Source organism: Bos taurus, chromosome 7, assembly GCF_002263795.3.
Source record: "Bos taurus isolate L1 Dominette 01449 registration number 42190680 breed Hereford chromosome 7, ARS-UCD2.0, whole genome shotgun sequence".
NCBI lineage: Eukaryota > Metazoa > Chordata > Mammalia > Artiodactyla > Bovidae > Bos > Bos taurus.
In genome coordinates this window covers 94,215,570-94,233,429 of record NC_037334.1, presented here as the reverse complement: position 1 = coordinate 94,233,429, position 17,860 = coordinate 94,215,570, and the positions used below count along the sequence as shown (strand labels likewise).

Here is a 17,860-nt window from a genome sequence, read left to right as displayed (position 1 = left end):
TTTGCTCAAACACATGCCCATTGAGTCAGTGATGTTATCCAACCATCTCATGCTCTGTCATCTCCTTCTCCTCCTGCCTTCAGTCTTTCCCAGTATCAGGGCCTTTTCCAATGTGTTGGCTCTCTGTATCAGGTGGCCTAAGTATTGGAGTTTCAGCTTCAGCATCAGTCCTTCCAAGGAATGGAAATCAGGGTTGATTTCCTTTAGGATTGACTGGTTTGATCTCCTTGCAGTCCAAGGGACTCTAAAGAGTCTTCTCTAGCACCACAATTCAAAAGCATCAATTCTTCAGTGATCAGCCTTCTTTATGGTCCAACTGTCACATGCATACTAGAAAAAACATAGCTTTGACTATACTAACCTTTGTCAGCAAAGGGATGTCTCTGCTTTTTAATAGCTAAGTTTGTCATAGCTTTCCTTCCAAGGAGCAAGTGTCTTTTAATTTCTTGGCTGCAGTCACCATTTACAGTGATTCTGGAACCCAAGAAAATAAAATTTGTCACTGCTTCCAATTTTTCCCCTTCTATTTGCCATAAAGTGATGGAACTGGATACCATGATCTTAGTTTTTTGAGTGTTGAGTTTTAAGCCAGTTTTTTCACTCTCCTCTTTCACCCCCATCAAGAGGTTTTTTAGTTTCTCTTTCAGTTCAGTTCAGTTCAGTCACTCAGTCGTGTCCGACTCTTTGCGACCCCATGAATCGCAGCACGCCAGGTCTCCCTGTCCATCACCAACTCCCGGAATTCACCCAGACTCACGTCCATTGAGTCAGTGATGCCATCCAGCCATCTCATCCTCTGTCGTCCCCTTCTCCTCCTGCCCCCAATCCCTCCCAGAATCAGAGTCTTTTCCAATGAGTCAACTCTTCGCATGAGGTGGCCAAAGTACTGGAGTTTCAGCTTTAGCATCATTCCTTCCAAGGAAATCCCAGGGCTGATCTCCTTTAGAATGGACTGGTTGGATCTCCTTGCAGTCCAAGGGACTCTCAGGAGTCTTCTCCAATACCACACTTCAAAAGTGTCAATTCTTTGGCGCTCAGCCTTCTTCACAGTCCAACTCTCACATCCATACATTACTACTGAAAAAACCATAGCCTTGACTAGACCAATCTTTGTTGGCAAAGTAATGTCTCTGCTTTTCTATGTGCTATCTAGGTTGGACATAACTTTCCTTCCAAGGAGTAAGCGTCTTTTAATTTCATGGCTGCAGTCACCATCTGCAGTGATTTTGGAGCCCAGAAAACTAAAGTCTGACACTGTTTCCACTGTTTCCCCATATATTTCCCATGAAGTGATAGGACCAGATGCCATGATCTTCGTTTTCTGAATGTTGAGCTTTAAGCCAAACTTTTTCACTCTCCACTTTCACTTTCATCAAGAGGCTTTTGAGTTCTTCTTCACTTTCTGCCATAAGGGTGGTGTCATCTGCATATCTGAGGTGATTGATATTTCTCCCGGCAATCTTGATTCCAGCTTGTGTTTCTTCCAGTCCAGCGTTTCTCATGATGTACTCTGCATATAAGTTAAATAAGCAGGGTGACACAGTACAGCTTTGACATACTCCTTTTCCTATTTGGAACCAGTCTGTTGTTCCATGTCCAGTTCTAACTGTTGCTTTCTGACCTGCATACAAATTTCTCAGGAGGCAGGTCAGGTGGTCTGGTATTCCCATGTCTTTCAGAATTTTCCACAATTTATTGTGATCCACACAGTCAAAGGCTTTGGCATAGTCAATAATGTTTTTCTGGAACTCTCTTGCTTTTTCCATGATCCAGCAGATGTTGGCAATTTGATCTCTGGTTCCTCTGCCTTTTCTGAAACCAGCTTGAACATCTGGAAGTTCACGGTTCAGATATTGCTGAAGCCTGACTTGGAGAATTTTGAACATTACTTTACTAGCGTGTGAGATGAGTGCAATTGTGTGGTAGTTTGAGCATTCTTTGGCATTGCCTTTCTTTGGGATTGGAATGACAACTGACCTTTTCCAGTCCTGTGGCCACTGCTGAGTTTTCCAAACTTGCTGGCATATTGAGTGCAGCACTTTCACAGCATCATCTTTCAGGATTTGGAATAGCTCAACTGGAATTCCATCACCTCCACTAGCTTTGTTCATAGTGGTGCTTTCTAAGGCCCACTTGACTTCACATTCCAGGATGTCTGGCTCTAGGTCAGTGATCACACCATCATGATTATCTGGGTTGTGAAGATCTTTTTTGTACAGTTCTTCTGTGTATTCTTGCCACCTCTTCTTAATATCTTCTGCTTCTGTTAGGTCCCTACCATTTCTGTCCTTTATTGAGCCCATCTTTGCATGAAATGTTCCCTTGGTATCTTTGATTTTCTTGAAGAGATCCCTAGTCTTTCCCATTCTGCTGTTTTCCTCTATTTGTTTGCACTGACCGCTGAGGAAGGCTTTCTTATCTCTTCTTGCTATTCTTTGGAACTCTGCATTCAGATGCTTATATCTTTCCTTTTCTCCTTTGCTTTTTGCTTCTCTTCTTTTCACAGCTATTTGTAAGGCCTCCCCAGACAGCCATTGTGCTTTTTTGCATTTCTTTTCCATGGGGATGGTCTTGATCCCTATCTCCTGTACAATGTCAAGAACTTCATTCCATAGTTCATCAGGCACTCTATCTATCAGATCTAGGCCCTTAAATCTATTTTTCACTGTATAATCATAAGGGATTTATTTAGCTCATACCTGAATGGTCTAGTGGTTTTCCCTACTTTCTTCAATTTAAGTCTGAATTTGGCAATAAGGAGTTCATGGTCTGAGCCACATTCAGCTCCTGGTCTTGTTTTTGTTGACTGTATAGAGCTTCTCCATCTTTGGCTGCAAAGAATACAATCAATCTGATTTCGGTGTTGACCATCTGGTGATGTCCATGTGTAGAGTCTTCTCTTGTGTTGTTGGAAGAGGGTGTTTGTTATGACCAGTGCATTTTCTTGGCAAAACTCTATTAGTCTTTGCCCTGCTTCATTCTGTATTCCAAGGCCAAATTTGCCTGTTACTCCAGGTGTTTCTTGACTTCCTACTTTTCCATTCTAGTCCCCTATAATGAAAAGGACATCTTTTTTGGGTGTTAGTTCTAAACGGTCTTGTAGGTCTTCATAGAACCGTTCAACTTCAGCTTCTTCAGCATTACTGGTTGGGGCATAGTTTCTCTTTACTTTTCTGCAATTAGAGTGGTATCTGCATATCTGAGGTTGTTAATATTTCTCCCAGCAATCTTGATTCCAGGTTGTGAATCATCCAGCCCAAAGGAAGATGTAAACAACTGTAAATATGGATAGAGTTGTAACAAATTGTGGAATTCGAGGTTTTTGAGAACTTGAAGTTCATCTAGTTCAATTACCTTATATCACAGATAAGAAAACTAGAATTCAAGAGGATAAGTTGTCTAAGAAAAGGTCATACAACTAATTAGCAATAGATGGAGGGCTAGATCAAAGGAAATCTGATGCCCAATCTTGGGCTCTTTTCCCAGTATATGTATTTTTGGATTTCATGAATTTGCTTCAGTACTTTAAAATTTTGCATTTTCATGTTCTTAACAATATAAAGCCAACAACTTTTGCTTATTCTGAGACATCTGAATGACTATTTAGTATTTCTGTAACCAAAATACAGCAAATACTTCCTTTGTTGAGGACATAATAGTACAGGCAAGCCAAACACAGGTGAATCTGTCTTTTGGACTGCTATAACCAAATGCCATAGACTGGATATCTTATATTCAATGGAAGTTCATTTCTCACAGTTCTAGGGGTTGATCTACATTCAAGATCAAGACAGCAGCAAATTTTCCATCTGGTTTCCTGGTTTATAAACTGCTTTTCCTCTGTGTCCTCACATGATGAAGGTTGAGAGATCTCTCTGGTGCCTCTTTTATAAGGGCACTAATCCCATTCATGAGGGCTCCACCCTCATGAGCTAATCACTTCCCAAGCTCCTCACCTCTTAATATCATCACACTGGGCACTAGGGTTCAACATATGCATTTTAGACAGCACACAAACATTTAAGTCATAGTACTGGACCATAAATGTTAATTAGTACTGAATTCACTTTACAATATATTATTTTGCAGAAGTTCCATCTTTGTACACATGTATTCAAAAACTACAAAATGATAGCAAAAGGTTTTTCTCCACTAAATTCTAGCAATAATTTGATTTGATACTCATTTAATGCAGATATCAATGATGCTGTAATGATGATATTATCTCAAGTTAGCAGGACAATTTTTCTTAGTTATTGGATGACATTTTGTTTTAAATGGCATCTGAAGAGTGCTCCTGAGCAGAGTTTTTAAATGAATAGGAGATCTGAGTAACCTCAACTAGCAAAATATGTCTTGAATTCACTTACTCTTTTATCAAAATATTTGTATAAATAGGTATTTTCTATATTAAAATGATTAAAGTCAAAATTCTGAAACATTAAATATAGGACAGGGCCTGGGACTATTTATACAAATATACCCAATATTGAAAATCTAGTTGCAGCAGAAAGGTATAATCCTCCCTACAAATGTATAATGATAATTTAAATTTTATTAGTTCCATAACTTTAAAAATTAAATTTGTAAGCTTTTCTTCATTTATTATTTTATAAGAACAATTGCAGCCTTCTTCCCTTGTTCATACGTATTTTTAAAGCATAAAAATAACATACTTCTGCACTTGAAAACAGATTATTTTTCCATTTTGAAACAAATCCAGGTATTACCCAGTAAGAACCACCTTACACAGCACAAACTTCCTCCAGGATGAAAAATTACAGTAATGACAGATCGGTTAAGGAAAAGTCCTAGATCTTGGATTCCAGAGTCCCAGGTTCAGGTCTGGCTCTGCTAGTAACTGTGCATCTCCATTAATTGAGGTCACTTCTCTGGACCTAGGTTTCCTCCCTGGTAAATTAAAGCGACTTTGAGGATCACAAATCATTATACCTATTGGTATAAATGGTATATTGGTATAATTGGAACCAGGTACAGAATTATGTGAAATAGTCCAGCTGTAATGAAAATATTAGGAAAAGTAACTTGGAGGGCATTTGTATTTAAGCTTATTTAAGTTCAAAACTCTTTTAGCACAATAAAAACAGCAAACCCATCGACCTGGTTTTATCTGAAAGTTGCCAATTTGCAATTCTTAGACCAGATCATCTTTAGAACACCTTCCCTAACTCTAAAGAATTAAAAGCAGTGACTCTAATGTAAATCAGGAGGAGGCCAACATCTAAATGACCAGCTTCCCAGGTGCCTCAGTGATTAAAAAAAAAATCCACCTGCCAGTGCAGGAGACACAGCTTCAATTCCTGTGTCAGGAAGATCCCCTGGAGAAGGAAAGGCAACCCAATCCAACATTCTTGCCTGGCAAATCCCCTGGACAGAGGAGCCTGGCAGGCTACAGTCCATGGAGTCACAAAAGAGTCAGACATGACTTAGTGACTAAACAATAACAATAACAAAAAATGGTACTAGGCGTAGAAGGAAATCCTTCAGAAAGCTTCAGAGTTAAGAGAGATGCAGCATCATACAAAGGAATAGGGCATGATCAGGACTGGAAATAGATAAAAGTGAGTGAAATACCCTTCTTTGTCCCAACTGTATCCAACAGAAAGTACTATCTGAACTGTAATTTCTGTTCAATTCTCCAGTGTCACACTCTCAGTCTTGTCCAAAGATTCATTCACATTCAATAAATTGTAGGTTAGGCACTGTGCCAGATGCTGGAAAGATCTGTAGAAAATCAAATTTATGTTTTTTCTTTTTATTAGAAAATACATTTGATTAGCTGTCTTTCACTGTTGCATTTTTAACCCTCAATTTGTTCCAAGTATTATTAGGAACTAATTCCAATTAAGATTTGAATATTAAATAAGGTATTTGATGTGGTTTTTTGTCATTTATAATTTAAGGAGACAGCATGAGAGTATTTTGAAATGGATGTTGTGTTTGCAGAACCAGTGAGGTTACTTGATATACATCCTATCTTTAGGAAGATGTTTTCCAGACTTGATACAGACCCTAATATCCTGCTCTCTTGACAGTTAGCATCTAGCGCATACAGATTCTCTGTCACTGACCAGGATGTTTCTTTTCTTCTTCATCTATATTCCTTTTCATCTGTTTTCTTTCTTGCATCTATATTCCTCTTCTTCCCAAATGTTTCTAGTCTGGATGTCTTTCGTGTCATTTCCAATAGGCAAAAATAAAACGTGTAAATATGAAACTTTGATTCTATTTCTAAAATCACTCACACTAAAGAAGTGTTTGAGCTCAACCATCAGGTTTGATGCCCTATTCATAAAAGTTTAACTTAAAAGCAAAATAATAAACAATAAATAGAGTAAAGAATAAGAAGGGGCAAAAATTTAATCTTCCCTGATAGCCACCACTCTGTTTATGACATTCCCACATTTATTCTTATCATTGGCTATTTCCTGTTTTAAATGTCTTTTACTCACGTCTGCCCCCTTTCTCTGTTTATTGGCCTGTGGTCACCACAGTATCTTTCTCTTCCAAATCAACTGACATTTTTATGAAAAGCATTTGTTCAACTCTGAGAGGGTGGCATATTGAGCATGGGCTACCACATTATTACAAAGTCTCTCTTAGGACAACTCTTGTATGTAACAGTTGAGCTATAATGTCTTCAGAGGATCTGTTAATTCAGATTCATGAAGTGTTCTGTGAATAAACTGACATGGTTTTAAAAATGTAAAACATCTGACATCATCATAGTAATGATCTATTCGCTTATTAATAGCATTTATGAACAACCACAAAACACCTATATTTTTTAGAGTGTAACACAAGTTCAGACTCTTGGTAGTTTAGACAGCTCCCGTTAGTCTTTCTACAAGTAAGGCCTCACTCATCTGGGCCATCTTGGGGTTGAAAGCCCTTATGATTTATAAATGTGGTGACAATGGGTAGTAATCAAATCAGATAAGCACACTTCTTGCCTCTTACAAGAAATAAGCAATTAGTTACTAAAATAATCAGAGTCTGAATTTTGTGGAGTCAGCTGACATGAAAGGCATATGCTTCCAGTGGTTCAAATGGTATTTTCATTGATTTATTTTTCACATAGCTCTGAGCAGCCTGCACCTCCACTGTTTGATGTGGCCAAAAAAATTTTTAAAAAGCCTCTTGCTAATCCAAAACATTTGTTTGTAGGTGCCAGATTGACCTGTCGGCTCTCAGTAGGGAGCAGACACACAAGCTGGAATTGCAGCTGGAAGAAGGGGAGGGGCACCTGGTATTGCTGGTCACCCTGACAGCTTCGGCCACTGTCAGCATCTCTGACCTCTCCGTCAACTCCCTGGAGGACCGGAAAGAACGCGAGGAAATATTGAAGCGATATGTACGTATGTAACCCGCCTCCCTCGGGGTCAGGGGTGACTAGATGAGGCTGTAAATAATTTACGTGGAGTGGCAGGAATACATCTGCAAAAGCTGTCTGACAGACGAATCAGCAGAAGGCAGGGCAGGTGCAAATACCATGCAGATCTTTGCGGAAGCACTTGGGTTACCCCAGGATATCTAGATCCTTGGTGTTTTCTCGAGTCTCTTCCAGAGCCAGTTCTAGAGTCTCGGGGTCTCCTCAGTGTTCTTATCACACAGGGCAACCTCCCGTGATGGAAAGTCAAGTTTACACAAGACTACTGGAAAGGGAGTTCACTGATTATTTATCATTGGAATTAGAATCTCATCTTTATACATTTGAAATGGAGTTAATGGCACTTAACTTTTTAACTCGTAGCTTGATAACTAGGAGCTTCACTGGTGGCTCAAATGTTAAAGAATCTGCTTGCAATGCAGGAGACCCGAGTTTGATCCCTGGGTCCAGAAGATCCCATAGAGAAGGAAATGGCAACCCACTCCAGTATTCTTGCTGGAGAATCCCATGGACAGAGGAGCCTGGCAGGTTACAGTCCATGGGGTTGCAAAGAATCAGACATGACTGAGCACCTAACAGACTTTTGATAGCTAGAGGATATTTGCAGAAATCATTTTCTTTTTCAGCTGCTTAGAAAAGCCTCACTTCATCCTTTTAATTTTGAAATTATGGAGTGTGAACTGTAATTAAAAGGAAGCTTCTTTACCTTTGGATTAGATTTAAAGTGACAGGGTGGCAGAATGAGTCACTAAGTACCCTTCTCAAATTTTACCAAGCCCAAACGTGACCACTGAGTCTCTTTCCCAGCTTCCTCACAGTATGCGTTTCCCGCCCTGTAGTTTTCATGAATCAACAGAGAGGGGAGCTCTTACTCCATCGTTCTCTCTCAGTGAAGCTTTCAAGAAGTCAATGTCTCAGTACCCATGAGCTGGAAGAAAAAAATTGCTTTTCCACTTAAAATTACAAAGCTTGTATTGTACCAAGCTGCCAGGTGTTTAGGAGGCTCCTCTAGACTCCCGGTCATGAAACCAAGCTCTGACTAACAAAGAACTGCCTAATTTTTTTTTAAATTTTAAAATATTCCTGTTTGCTGACTGACATCCTTCCAATAACTGAATTTAATAAAGATGTACCTTATCAGGCTGTGCAGATAACATGAAGTGCTGGTACTAATGCTCTACAATATTCTTCAAACAGATTAGCAGGATGTGCACTTCAGCAAATTTATTCTGGCTATCTGCACCGAATCAGCTGTCTGCTAATGCTTGTACAACTCACCCACCAATGGTGTTATCATAAACAGTTTAATAGAGGTGACTTAGCAAGGCTAAATAGTATATATTTTTAAAAAACCTAAGCGCCTAAGGTATTGTATGACATCTTCGAATATATAATTGCAGTTGTGAAAATTATTTCGCATTTTGGTACCCACCAAGACATATTCTCCTATTCCCCAAAGTGAGCCTCATGAATTAAAACAATTGTAAAGAAATTAATTCACATATTAATGTAAAAATGATTCTAGGTATTATAATATTGTATTTGATGGATTAATATTTGATACAGTCCCATATGTTAGTATCATACAATGGGCTTGGTAATTAGAAATGGTCCAATTACTATTGATTTTTTCCCTTATTTTGCTACATGAAATTCCCCAAATCAGCCATTTCTACTGAGAATTTGAATATTTGTTTCCATACCTTCTTTCAAATATTAGCTATTATGTCAATAAAATGTAAAATATTATGTGGATGTCCCAGCTAATTCTCAAATTATATTATGTTCAATATACTAAAAAGTGAGCCAACTTTAAATATACGTTTTTTAGCCCTGAATTTCAAGATAAGCCTAAATCTCCCTTTAGAATCATACTTGCTAAGAAGCTAGTGTACATAATACAGCACATGTTATTATGATTACTCATAGCAATACAAGGACAAACACCTATATTTTAGTGTTTCAGAGTGTTACCTTTTTATTAGATAGATTATAAAGTGAATGAATACTGTATGATGTCTGAAATATCACTTGTTTTGGAGAAACATATAAAAGAGTTTATTTGGGGAATTATCCGTAAGATTTCTGGTGAGAACTTTGTGTATTTTTATTTTTTTAAGGTCAGGTTAAACCTAAGAATTTGAGTTGGCACTGGTTGTGGTAGGAAAGTAAGTGGATGGCCCCCACTCTTGCATGAAACAACCCTGAGAAGGCTCTCCCTTGCTGTCATTCAGTGGTTCATTGTGAAGCATTGAAGACCCACAAATTAAAGACATTACTGTGTGAGCCGTTATTTGATCACCACGTTCTGAAAAGATGGCTAATTCCATTTTTATTTTTTTTCCCCTCCTTTTTGGAGGGAGGAAAGCAGGGAAGGTCAATAGGGGGCAGATAGTAATGGGTAGTAGACCAAGAGCGATTGTATGACCTTTTCAGAACGGGGATGCTGAACCCTTGCTCCCCCTTGTCACAGTTTAAAAACCAGAGGAGCTAGTTTAGAGAAGAAGTTGTTAGCATTCCATTTTTATTATGACATTTCACAGTCATCTGATTTAATGTCCCTTGACCGGATTGTCCACCGTGAGACGATGGGCTTGAAATGTTATTTAGAGCATTGATAAAAGGTGAGCGGTTCTAAGATGACAGCGAGTCATAAGGCTGGTGGTGTGACATTAATTTTCTCCATAACAGAGATGGAATAAGACGTCACGGTGACAAGCTGTCAATCAGCGCTGGCCCCTCAGAGCATCCCGATGCCATAGGATGGGGTGTTGCCTCTCCTGTAATAGAGCTGAACTGAGATGCTCTCCTGACAGCTGCTGCAGCCATAGAGAAAATATATTATACAGCCTTTCATTAAAAAAATAAAGAGGACTCCTCTCCAGAGCATTTCAATCTTTTCCCATCTATTGAGGGCTGAAAGGATTCACAGCAAATCATAGATTCCTCTGCTATGGAAATTTCTGGCTTCAGAATCCGTCCCGGTTTAGAGGCCTTCTAAAATAACCGTAAATAACAGGGCTGGAATATCTCTTGATGAAGTATTCCTTAAAGTTATATTTTTTAACTGATACATTTACGTGTTTTGCTTCTTTTTTTTTTCTCCCCCTTGGAGTTCTTATTATAATCCATGTGTTGCTGGCCTAAACGGTTGAAATTTGCCATAAATGACTGTCAGCTGATAGGAGAATATGAAACCTTCAAATAATTACTCCTCTGCATGGAAGACATGCATGGTACTTCGGAGCTAAAGTACCAGTAGCAGTGTGACTCTGCAGTGAGTTTACCGGTATAAAAATGATTCTCAGACTGCAGATACCTGCTTCAGTCACAGTGAAACTTGGTCTAAATTGTTCCTAAAAATTAAAGGACAGAAACCTTTTTGATAAAACTCCTCTCCATGGTTAGATTAGGAGACTTACCTGGTCTTTAACAGTCAGTAAGCTCTGAGTTAAGAAGCAGCTTCCCACACCTGACCATTACCACCTTAGGAAGACAACAAGTCTACAGATCTCTGAATTATAATACTCGGTCTAACATTTCCACTCTTAAACCCTCAATTTACAGGAATTTAAATGGAGAGAGAAGTGCATTTTTATTAAACCCTGTCATCTGGGTAGCTTAAAAAGAGTTTGGGTGATAAACAGCTGTTTAAAAACAATAAAAGATTAGGAGTTAATCCTTGTGCTAAACACTGTTTTTTTTAACAAAGTTAGGCTATGAGATTACACATCTATCTGTGTTTCCTCCTCTCAGTGTACCAAGGTCAGAGCTTCAGTCTAAACAATGACTAGTCATACAGGGCTGATAAAGTTAATATTGTGGTAAGCTTGTGCTTCTCAGTATTCTCACATTCTCAACACAAAGATGGGAATGATCTTTAGTAACATTTTAATAGATAACTTTATTATGAGAAACTGTGTTATGCTTTCCAGTTTTAAAGCATATTAAAGATTACGATAAAGCAGTGCCTTTGATTTACTGAATAAAAATACTGATTTTGTCATGAGAAAATTGCACTGAAGTGCAAATAAACAAATGTGTGTGTGTCCTGTCATTCAATCACGTCCAGCTGTCTGTGACCCTGTGAACTGTAGCCCGCCAGGCTGCTTTATCCATGGACTTTTACAGGCAAGAATACTGGAGCGGGTTGCCATTTCCTTCTCCAGAACAAATGTGCATCATGAACTATTGGTTGATTTTACTCTCTGTTTAAGTTCATGAGAGTTGTGAATTATTTTCTTGGTATCCCTTCTTTTAATTCCTTTAGGTATTACACTTATTCATACTCTACCATTATTAATTCATGAAATTAAATTGGTTTTAGCATTTGAGTCTGATTCTTCTATCAAAATTTCTATACTTTTATACCTACGACAATGACATAAATTTACAAATTTAAGAAAAGATTATCCATCACTTTTGAATTTATTTTTAGTAATCATCTTGATTTATTTTAAAAGATTATATATTACCTGAAAGGTGTGTGGTGTTTTCTAATATTTAAACCTTTTGAATTAAATATTAAAACATAGTCTTTAACCCTCATCTAGCACCTACAGTTTCCAAAGCTCACCAAGGAGAAAATATAGTAGAAAAATAATTAATTTAATGTTGTCTTACTCCCAAAGCCTTAAGTGTGTGTGTTACTTAACCAACAATCTAAGATTCCTATTAAGAATTACTAGTCTCCAGATCATCATGCCTATAGATAAAAGATTTCCTGGAGTGCTTTGGTAAAGGAGATGGATGGAAGAAAGCAGACATGTCATATTTTATAATTGATTGTTCACTATCTACTGCTAATTACTTATAGAGAAGCAATGTTGTGGTATTTTTTTTACTCTTTAAAAAATAATCTACTTACATAGCAATAATTATCTACACAAATGTATGTGTGTATGTGTCCATATTCATGATGGCGGAAAAGGGCATCCTTATTGAAGAAACACAAATATCCGTTGGCTCATTTCAGCAGCATCCTGAGATCAACCATAGCACTTGGTATTTTCTCAGAGCGCTCCTAGAGGTGTTTTGGGACCTTTCTTTTCTAATACTGACTTTGGGGTGTTTCAGAGCCCGTTGCGGATATTTCACAACCTGAAAGATGTGGGCTTCCTCCAGGTGAAAGTGATCCGAGCGGAAGGGTTGATGGCTGCTGACGTCACAGGTAAGAAACGCGGCAGTTTTCCTTTTGCCTATGTATCAAGCAGCATGCCGGGTCTATAGTCTGATGACTGAACTTTTCATTTCATCTGACTGAATAATCCAAGGAAATCGTAAAGTGTGTTGATCTCACAAAGATTTGCCATCCACCTGATTTTTATACTGTCTCAGCTGTTTAAAAGAAGGGTAACATAATAAAAAATGAACAGTAGAAAGGAAAACAGCTTTTGAATTGTTGCCTTCTCCCAGGTTTAGTCAACATAGTGGTTGTATTTCTTTCAGGTTTTGTCATTTTGGCGTCTCTGGGTAGTAATGATGCATCTTCTCTTAAAACAGTATCAGCCTCCCTCAGCTGATTGTGCAGCATCAACACTGATAAATCAGACATGCGTGAAATCTCTTGCGTGGTTTGCTGAAAAGTTTAGATGCCTAACACTCAATTACTTGGAACGAACTTCTGGTATTTGTGTTGCCGATCCAATTCTTTAGTCGTCCAAATTCCCTAGTCCGTCCCAGAGATAATTCTGGATCTAAACTAAACATCTACATTGTTCTAAACTGTTTTTCAAGAGACAGGCCTGGAAAACCAAGAAACAGGCCTGTGAAAATGCCAAAATCAATATGATATCGTAAAGCTTCCTGATTTGGATACTGCTGTTTCTATAACATGCTAATTATTTCATTACTTTCCAGAATTATTGTTTTGAATTTACAGCTATGTGAGCATTTACTAACTGTTTAATTTCATAGGATTTGGGAGGTATTTATACGATTCCTTAAACTGTCCATCTCAAGATGGACAATAAATAGGATTGACTTGACCAATTTTTGTGCAAACTTCCCTGTTCCTGAAAGAAAGTATCCACTTATAATTTGTAGAAATATGCTTACTGTGAATGGCCAGCAAGTTGACCCTCAAAGGGTAGCTAAGTTATTTGAAAGGGAGAAATATACTTTTCCTACCAAATGAGGGCTTGCGAGCTCATTATATGGTCACTGCTGCCCTTAATTAATGGAACAGAATCAAAATCTAATTAAAAGATCACATGCCTTAAAACTAAAATGTCTATTCCAAAATGACAACATTTTAAATTTTTTAATATTTGCATAGTATTGAGTGACTATTTATTGTATCATAAAAGTAAAAATGGTGGGACTTTCTTTATGGAAGATATTATCAACTCATGTTTAACCAAGCAGATAATAACAACTGTGAGATATTGTTTCAAGATAGGCATACCTGAAAATAGTGGGAGAGAAGATTGTAATTTTTTTGCACCTATACTGACTTGGCTTCTTGTACTAAACAGTTAGTGAATGTCAAGTTTATTCACGTTCTATTTTATTTCATGTGTGATTGTAACCAAATTAATCTGGACAAAATGATTTTATTTATTACGAGCTTTCATTATTAGAACCAATAGTCAACATGAATGGTTGACTAACTGGTCTGTTCTTTTTTGTTCACTTTGAACATGGACTTAAAGACCAGAAGAGGAATTCAGTGCTGCTTTTACACTACAGAGGTTCTGGCCAGCCTTTGATTCCCAGCAGCAGGTAGATTCAGAAATTCATGGCAATGACATTTACCATCACAGGAGGCATCTTCACTTTTCTTGAGTATTTTCTGCAGTGAAGGAGAGCACCCAGTGTTGGGCTAAAAGCATCTGAAGATAAAGACTAAAATTAAAAGTATGTCAGAGGGTATCATGTGTGCGTGCGTGCATGCCAAGTCACTTCAATCATGTCCAACTCTTTGCGGCTCCATGGACTGTAGCCCACCAGGCTCCTCTGTCCATGGGATTCTCCAGGCAAGAATACTGGAGTGGGTTGCCATTTCCTTCTCCAGAGGATCTTCCTGACCCAGGGATCAAACTCACGTCTGTTTGTGTCTCCTGCTCTGGCAGGCAGGCTCCTACCACTAGCATCAAAGTGTTAAGAACTATCCCTGGATATTTATAGTGGGTACAGTAATTTCTTAAACAAAAATTCAAATCCCATTTACTTCAGAAGTTTAGATACCTGCCCATTACACAAGTTAAATGTAATTATCTGTTTGTGTCTCTTGGAGAGAAGCTGTCATTGCTTTTGAAACTTCATGAATATGCCAATTACTTTAACCCAGATGGCCTATATGCCACTCTGCAAGTTAAAGTACATGTTCTCTTGAAGCTGGAGAAAATAGGTATATTTCTTTCGTAATGGTTCTATGTAAATTAGTGTGAATAGCAATTGCCTTTTCCCTAGGGATTCAGTGAGACATAATTTTGATCTGATAAAATGGACTTTAATTTGGAGAATACTAAATAACAGATTCTCCATTTTTTCCTTCCAGTTTTAGGGATATAAATCTAATGATTCCTCATTCCACACTGACCTTATAATCTAATGTGCTCTGAATTGAACAAGAGAGATGTTGAACTATTCAGGGGCAAGAGGATAATTCAGTCTTTGACCTCGCTCACTCTTGGGCCTTTTGTGGTCTTTCTGACATTTGTGATGGTGGCCAAAACCGAGGACCATATATTCAAGTCAGATGTCTGAATATTCTGCCATTTTTTTTTAAAGTCTTTACTTTTGCAAAGGATAAATGCATACTTACCCTATAAATACATACATATAAATATGTACTGCTCCTTCCTGGTCTTTAGCATGAAATTTGGGGCACAAATAAGCTCTTTGTATACTTTATCTCCTGCTTTTTCAAAGTAAAACTTTAAAAATATGTCGTGCATCTCAGTGGATAATCATAGTCAGGCTCTACAAGATACTTAGCAACAGTTTGAGGAAAGCGAAGAGAATCAGTGGTGCTGTCTACAAATGCTCAAATTAGCATCCGTTTAGGACTGTTGTGGATGGAGAGGGGAGATTTTAAATCACTGATAGCTCTCTGTGTGAAGCAAAAAATACTTTTGAGCTGATATAAACCAGGCTGTTGCCATAAGATACTTGGTTTCCAAACACTTTCCCAGACAAGTCCAACAACACAAACTTATATTTGACCAACTTCACTCAATTCTTAAAATATGTTTAATGACCAGAATATCAAGTTAAGCATCCACAGTTTAAGCAAAAAATTTTAAATTACAATATTTCATCATTTAGCATGAGCACCAGAAAAGAGATTCTGTAATCTTTTAAGTAGCCATCAATCTTACTGCAGTTACAAAGAGTTTTTCCCTTTCAAAATGTAAAATTTTTCTTTTGTTACAACACATTCATTGAGAAACATTGTGATACTGTATTAACTCCGTGTGAATAAAGAGCAATTGAGACTCTCTTTGAATGAGTGAGTATAAAGCACAAATTACTTTTTAATGAAACCCTCAATTCTTCTGCTTTCCACAAAAAGCCTATAGCCTTGTTCAGCTGAAGGCTACTACAGTGGGTCACTTCAGTTAAGCCCCTAATAAACTGTTGATAGTTGAGGGTAGTTTTTTCTTCGGTCTCAATGGCTCAGTGTTGGACAGTGCACTTCAAATCATTAAGGTTAATACAGATTTAAAAAAGAGATTAACTCTGGTGGTTAAGGCCTCCATTTACAACTCCCACACATACACATGCATTGAACGAGGCACAAGAGTGGATTGAAATTTCAGTCAAATTGTGGGCAGCCTTTCACAGCCTGAGAAAGTGGCACTCTGGTTTTCAAAGTTGGTCAGTGAAATTCTTCAGGAGGGAAAAAGTTCGATTCACTGAAAAATACTGCGTGGTACAACTTACTTACCTTTCAAGTAACCAGGGAAAAGGTTAATGTCTCTCTGGACCATCAGAGCAAAATCTTCCGACTGTCTGGGCCTGTGTTCACTGGGGAAGAGCCTACTGCTAAATCAAGTATTCCTTGAAACTGGACAGATTGTGTGAGAGAAAGACCAATGAGGGGGGAAATATTTTTTTTTTTTATTTGGTGGTGGGAAACAGTTCACTGTATGTTGGAATTTGTCTTTCCTAGCTTCTAATTATTCTTCTTTGGACGGGGCCTAATTTTTGCTTTCAGCTGCACATTTCTATATTGAGTGAGGCTTTCTTTGCAGAGTATTTAGACCTGGCCTCTTGGTTCTTTCAAGTTCTTAAAGAAGAAAAAGAAAAGGGTTCTTCTCCTCAGCCCCTCCCCTTCATTTTCCCTTGGGTTGTTTTTTTGAGCTCCTGAGGAAGAGGTCACAGCCTCCCCAGGGATACCAGGCACTCAGTTTCAGACACACTGATATGGGAGAACTGTGAAACCCTTTCAAAAGATGCTCTGCCTTTTCACTGTATTAAAAGGTACACTCATATAAAACTTCTTCACTCCAGGTGAATTGATCTCTCAAATTAATGCACATCTCTTTCAGGAAACAATAGAGGGAGAGCAAGAAAAAAAAAGGAAGAGAGGGAGAGAATTTTACAATTAACAGAGCTGTCATTGAAACAGTCCCACTAAATGAGCATAGCTTTTTTCCGGAACAAGGCTGTGCATCAAGACTTGCGACTCACCAGCCCCCGGAGTCTGGAAACCTACTAGTTATTAAGAGAGATGTTTACTACCCCTTTATTTGCATAGACTTTTCCCATGTTTTTCTTTAGGAAAACTGTCTTCATTGTTGGAAAATATTTAAGTAACAAAACAGCAGAAAAAGACATGCTACAGTTTTTTTATCAGCTTCCGTGAGAGTCTTATTATCTTAAGAAATAACAGTTAGCAGCTCAGATTCATTAGCAGAGCTAAATTTAAGCCCCGTTTGACAGGCTGCCTAGAAAACATTTTGTTTTGCTGTCTGTGGGCTTTAATTAAGATGTGTTCAATTTCAGTCCTCTTCAGTCTAGCCCTACCCCCCCACCTCCTCACCACCACCCCCAACTTGCTGTGTCACAGACCGGCGATCAGACACTTTTAGATGGTCCGGCCCATGACTTTGACCTTCTGCGCAGTCCGGCGTTCCCTGGGGAACCGTTCAACTCATGAGGTCTGATTTCACACTTCCAGGATGCCTCAGCTCTCTTAACAATGACAGGGAGACAAAGCCCTTTAGAGCAGGCCACATGGGGACTTGTTTAAATTGGAAACCAGAGAGGAGTCAAGGAACAAGGTTATGGGCTACAGAATAGTGCTTTTAATAAAGAGCTCACAGCTCCAGCTCAGCTCAAAGAAGTCTACCTCTGTACAATTAATTGAGCCATTTATCTGGAGCTTCTTAGGCCTCTACTTTCTCACAGATTGCGTGGTAAATATCAGCTAAGAAGCAAATGAGATATGCATGAAATGAATTTTAACACTTTGATTACTGTGCCTCCAGTCTTCATTAA

General features: G+C 38.3%; 1 protein-coding gene across 10 annotated transcripts in view; it reads left to right on the top strand.

Annotated features, from left to right (window-relative positions):
• The window catches only part of MCTP1 (multiple C2 and transmembrane domain containing 1), a 1,071,916-nt gene that overhangs the window by 359,002 nt on the left and 695,054 nt on the right, over nucleotides 1-17,860 (top strand). For all 10 annotated transcript variants that reach the window (XM_059888261.1, XM_059888262.1, XM_059888265.1 and 7 more), the window contains 2 exons: nucleotides 7,189-7,375; nucleotides 12,488-12,581. In XM_059888261.1, coding sequence (XP_059744244.1) covers nucleotides 7,189-7,375; nucleotides 12,488-12,581 — 281 coding nt within the window. The remainder of the gene's footprint in view (nucleotides 1-7,188; nucleotides 7,376-12,487; nucleotides 12,582-17,860) is intronic.